This window comes from Clarias gariepinus, chromosome 8 (genome assembly GCF_024256425.1).
Source record: "Clarias gariepinus isolate MV-2021 ecotype Netherlands chromosome 8, CGAR_prim_01v2, whole genome shotgun sequence".
NCBI lineage: Eukaryota > Metazoa > Chordata > Actinopteri > Siluriformes > Clariidae > Clarias > Clarias gariepinus.
In genome coordinates, this window is record NC_071107.1 from 16,970,032 (window position 1) to 16,976,039 (window position 6,008).

At 36.0% G+C, this 6,008-nt stretch overlaps 1 protein-coding gene across 4 annotated transcripts in view; it reads left to right on the plus strand.

The window, feature by feature from the left end:
• Positions 1-3,556, plus strand: part of parga (poly (ADP-ribose) glycohydrolase a) — a 37,059-nt gene extending 33,503 nt beyond the window's left edge. For all 4 annotated transcript variants that reach the window (XM_053501995.1, XM_053501994.1, XM_053501996.1 and 1 more), the window contains 3 exons: positions 645-750; positions 2,071-2,199; positions 2,779-3,556. In XM_053501995.1, the coding sequence (XP_053357970.1) occupies positions 645-750; positions 2,071-2,199; positions 2,779-2,942 (399 nt within the window). In that variant the 3' untranslated portion in view covers positions 2,943-3,556. The remainder of the gene's footprint in view (positions 1-644; positions 751-2,070; positions 2,200-2,778) is intronic.
• The last annotated feature ends 2,452 nt before the right edge of the window (positions 3,557-6,008 follow it).

A 6,008-nucleotide genomic window follows, 5' to 3' on the forward strand; every position in this document is an offset into this window, starting at 1 on the left:
AGACCACCTGATCTTTTTCCATTGCTCCTATCTTTATGCTCCCTAGCAAAATCGAGCCTTTGTTGTAATTATCTTAAATCCCATGAGGCTTTCCTATGGCCACACAGCTGGTAGTCCCAAACCTGTGAGTTTTACTTATATTGTTTGTGTATGGAAGTGCTCTTACTTTCACTATTAAACATAGCTATGCTTTACTGTTAAATAATTTCAAATCTTCTTAGTTTTTTTTGCTTGTTGCAGCCTAATAATTTGACCCTTCTGAAATGGTCAAATTTCTTTTATCATTTATTTATTTGGGTTAGCGACCTTTCATTTTTTTATATTAAATTCAAGGAATATAATTTAATATGAAATCAACTGTGACTGACTGCACCCTGCCTAAAAATAAAATAGAAAAAGTGCAACAATCTCAGCAGCAACCTCTTTTCCCCTCTTGTCTGAACAGAATCTGATAGAATTGTGACAGGTCGCAGTAGCTTACACACTGCTTTCAGACCTGTCCTACCTTTAAGGATCCTGCACGTTTTGTGTGTCCATGCTCCAGGGTTTTCAGGGCACCCATTTTGGCATGTACGGATAGTTAGTTTCTAGCCGATTACTGCTGCTTAAGTTGTTTTGTGAACGTTTGTATGTCTTTCTGTCAGGCATACTGTGGGTTTGTGCGACGTGCCGTCAGCCCTGAGAACCTCTCAGCCATTGCCACAGGAAACTGGGGGTGTGGTGTATTTAGAGGAGACACACGACTCAAAGGTACAGTATCTAATTGGTTCAGGGCATGCTACGTAATTAAACATCTGGGCTTCGTGGTGAACTTTCGCAATTGAGAATGAATAAAGATAAATGCAAAAAAACTAAATCCAGTGTTTAATGGTAATAACTGAATGAGGTGCAATGTATGATTGAAGGGGCTGTTATCAGCACCTTTAGATTGACTCCTTCATGTTGCTTAGCAAATGATTACTTCATGAAACTGTCATAATGTAATAAGGTCTTTTTTTTTTTCATCCACACATTGTCAATATTTACTGATAGTGTCACATGTCAAATCAGCTACTTCCCTTGGTTAATTAAAACTCTTCAGAAAATCAACCTGCTATTTAGAGAAGGACACTTTTAAAGAGCTCTAAATGTTCCTGTCATGCACTGGATGTTCAAGCACTGTTTCTGTAAACAAAAGATTAAGGAGAAGCTGTCTTTTGTTTTATCTAATTTAATTACTCTATCTTGTGCTTATTTGTCTATTAAGAACATCTAGTTAAGAGGTCATTACAACTCTCCTTTTATTGATCAGCTTCACCAGTAAATGAGGGCTTTCCACAAGTATGACAAATGTTTGCATCACCTACAAGTCTAAATAATTGTTCAGCTTTGAGTAGAAATTTTTCTATTTACTCCTAAGAGTCTCATCTCTGAGAACTTGAGTTGTGAGTACATAATTCTAATAGATTAAAATTTAAGAAGATATCTGAGGAAAATTATCACTTTTGAAAATTAGGATGTATTCAATGCTTTGTCTCTTTAACCAGCTGTAATAGTTGTGCAACTGAATATGCAGTTATTTTTACACTACTCATTTTAGCTATTTATAAATCAAAGTAGATCCATGTTGGAGGAAGCTGGTAATACAGATTACTCATTGTAAGCAGCAGCTCTCATTAGCATGTTATTCATTAATCAATGAGCTGTATCAAGCCTCTTAAAATATTTAAAGTTTCCTCAGACTGTTTGATGCTGTATGACTAAGATCGAATATCTTAATAAGGAATGTTAGCCATGGATTATTTACCTTTAAAAGGGACCTGTCACTCATATTTTCTAAAGCTAAGAGCATGGGACAAAAATGAAAGGTTTTTTATTATCTCTTAAGTAATGCATGTGTGCAATAATAATACATTTGCATGGATGATCTGTAAAATCGTACCTCTTTGGATTACTTTAAATAATGAATGTTATTATATTAAACAGTTGCGTATGAATGTTTTGCCAGTGTGCCCCAGCATATGGTGCATTAGCACTTATTGGTTTGTGAATCTTAATACAATTTAATAACATGTGCCTTTGTTTTTGCAGCCCTGCTGCAGCTAATGGCCGCGGCAGAGGCTGGCAGAGATGTGGCTTATTTCACATTTGGTGACGCAGCACTCATGAGGGATGTCCATAATCTGCACACATCTCTGACTGCGAAACATGTCACAGTGGGTAAGAACACACTATTAATAATGGTGGTAATCAGGGCAGGGCCTTTGAAACAAGGTCTTTTTTTTCCCCCTCTCTCTCCATCTAATCAACGCTAGTCTGACCAACACTAGACTGACCAAAGATTTAGTTTTACATTCATAAGTAGTCAACTCAAACCCAAGGAAAATCCATATAAGCTCATAAGAAACTTGACAAACTTGTTTCAAACACTTACCACCTAACCCAATATTTCACATATAAAGCACATATATTTAAAGAACTTCATACCTTGTCTACAGTGTGATTTAAATAATTAATTCAATAAATCATGCCCAGAATTTATTTTTATTTTATTTTTTACAAATTTACAAATATTTTACTTTAAGATATTGCTGTGGTACAGATGAATAAAAAACTGTGATGTACAATTGTTGGGTTATGACCCTTGAAGCGCTACTTTGTCTGTTTAGAGATATTGTACTTTTGAAATCTTAAAAAAAAAACACATTACAACTTCAGCCCCTACTGTATTTTTTATTTTTTTTCATGTGTTGCACTTATGAAAGTTGTCTCATTAAATGTATTTCTTTCTCATTTAAGGCAAACTGTATATCCTCCTGAAGCAGTATTTTAATGTGGTGGTGAAGAACAGCCACGGTCAGCGGCCTGATGTCAGTCTTTATGGCTTCATCTATGACCAGATCAGCTCAGATTGTCCTCCTGAGCCTGCTGCAGCCTCCTCTCCAGCTCCTGATGGACATTAATGCTGGCCTGTCATGAACTGACATGAACCCTTAGTGCTTCCTTCTTCTTTAGAAAAAGATATTTTAGGGTTTTGTATGAAGTGAAGGACATCTGTATAGCTTTATACAGAGTGCGAAATGCCTCAAGTCACAATAAACTAAATATTTGACTCTAGAGAAGAGCAACAGTGTACTCCCGGTGGCTGGTTATTTGTCTTTCCACATTTGTCAGGAATATAATCATGTCCAGGTCTATTGCATGGTGTTGAATTTTTCACTTTGAAATTAGGTGACACGGGCATATTAATGGATGATTATTAACAGGGCACTTATACAGGTTCAATACAGTATGATAAAACAATATATTACATGGTATGCATGAAAATTCTTTCCAATACTTGGGGACATTCACTGTTACCCATGATTATGAAAAACGTATAAAGTGACATTTATGTTGGGTTCAGAAACATTGTTATAATTGAGGTGCCAATATATAAAACCTTTAATTTAGATTTAAAATAAAATTTTCTCTCAGTGAGCAGTCACACAATTTCCTTTTATGTGTAATGTTGCTATATTGAATTTATCAGCTTGGCATGTAATTTTTAACAGTTTATAAAGATTTCTATTCTCAAGTGTTTGTTTTTTCAATTATTATTAGTTAATATTTTTGAGTGTATTCTATTTTAATATTTGCTGATTAAATGGAAAAAGAACACCTTTCAAGTAATCAAGGTATTTTTTAAAATTATTTTAGGATAAAAAAAAAACTCGATGTATTCCCTCTTGAGACGTTTGAGGTTCCAACTGAGCTGAAATGTAATGTTTATCAAACATAGCTGTGATTAGCTATGCATGTGTGAGATCCTGCTCTGTGCTCTTTTAAAGATGAGTAATTCTTTCCATTGGCAATCTGAATTAACTTGGACTAAGAAATGAATACACATCTGTAATCAATGCCTGATCTATGGGTCATTGTTCTACAAGGCGGCAGAGGCTTTTTCCCAGCATAGCAAGCGCTCAGCATCAGGACTAATAATGTTTCGTTCGAACACTGGTTTCCCCTAATAAAATAATAAGTTAATTATTTGTGATCAGTTATTATATATCAGTGTAATTATGGTGAAAAATGGTTGTTGCTTTTTTTTTGAGGGTTTTTGTAATTGTAAGATTTGTTAAGATGGCAGGCAGAGCTTATGTGTAGTTTATGTTGACTGTTTGACATGGTTCATTTATCACTGCTGATATGTAGGCTGGTAGGCAGGAGCAGGATGCATTACTGCATTACTGTGTGTGTTGCACATTACCAGAGAGTCAAGGCCTTTTTAAAATTATTGACCATTTCTTCTTATTGTTGTTCTGATCACCTTAAGAAGAATAGTCATATTTTTATCATTAAGATTTATTAAGATCTTACATTAAATTGGAATTTATTATTTAAGTGTAATTAGGTGGTGAGAAACATGCTTACAACTAGAGTTTTTGCATGACCATGTGCATCATTTTGCTTGATTTTTTTAATTTCACTACAGGGTTTTTGAGGTAGATGCGTTTCGATTTTTGCGAATGCCGACTAGTGACGCCATCAGAAAGTCAAACTGTAATTGGAATTTAAATGTCAAAGAAATGCATTAAAGAAACTTTACCGTTAATGACAAAAAATGAATGTCAGCAATCGCCTGTTATGAAGGGATTATATGCCAAAAAGCATATTTTACAAACCTTTGTGTTGGCCATTGCCAGAGGGGCAGTTTAAAATTAACACCTTTTGTAAGGTGACAGAAAAGAGAGGCTCTGAATTTCATATTTGTCAAGGGCTGCGGTTTTAAAAAAAGGCATTTCCCTGAACTTGAATCTTTGCCTGCGTCTTGCTTCTTTTTTATACCAATAGAAAACAAGTACTGAGGTATTGATTAAGTACAAATAATGACTATGCAGGAAGGGCAACAAGAACCACTTTGATGTAATTTGAAAAAAGCAAATGCATTTTTGTTTTCTCTTTATCCATGTGTGCAGAAAGCTTATGTTCCCTTAGTGTACTTAATATGCGGTGTATTTTTTCTTACATTTAAAACGTATATATTTAAAATTTAAAGTTATATATTGGTAGAAGGATGCTGAAGTTGGAACTGCCAGGCAGGAGGTCTAGAGGAAGACCAAAGAGGAGATTTATGGATGCAGTGAGAGAGGACATGAAGTTAGTTGGTGTGAGAGAAGAGGATGCAGAGGATAGGGTTAGATGGAGGCAAATGATTCGCTGTGGCGTCCCCTGAAAGGGAACAGCCGAAAGACAAAGAAGAAGATATTTAAAATTTAAAGTTATTCAGTTCTAAAGTGAGATAAATGAAGAAACATCTTCATTATCAGTGCATCCTATCATTTTTGGGGGGTTTGGGATGCTTTGTTTTTTCCCTAAATAGTTCCTTTGGGCAAACATTTCTTTTTCTGTGTTATACTGAAAAAAAAATTCCTGTAGCCCTGTTTTAGCTAAAACCTAACCACTAAATTTGGCCGCATGGTGGCTTAGTGGTTAGCACTGTCGCCTTGCACCTCTGTGGTCCGGGTTTGATTCATGTCCTCGCTGTGCTTGGTAAGTTTCCTCCGGGTACTCCGGTTTCCTCCTTTAGTCCAAAAACATACCGATTAATCAAATTGGTGATCCCAAATTTGGGACTGTGCCAATGATAATCACTACTGGCCTCCATGATGTCTAGCTGGACTAGACAGATTCCCAGCTGGATGGAACCACAAAATATGTATATTGCTTACTGTCTTTCATTGAACAACCTTGGTGGTGCTTAGTCCTTCTGCGTCACAGCTCAAGGGTTTCAGGTTTAATCCAGAGTTCAGAGCTGCCAGGATGTCTGTGTGAACTGTGTGGTCTGTGTGTTCCCTCATGCATGTGCTATACTACAGTAAACTGTCCCTAGGGTCTGGGTCTGTATGCATGCCATGGTGCTCTAATACCAGCCTGACCATCATAAAGCACTTCCTGAAGAGGAATAAATACGATTATGAAATTAAACATTTCTGCACTATACTATACTGAGTTTTTCGTTCGGTAAGTTTATCAGTACTACGGGTGTA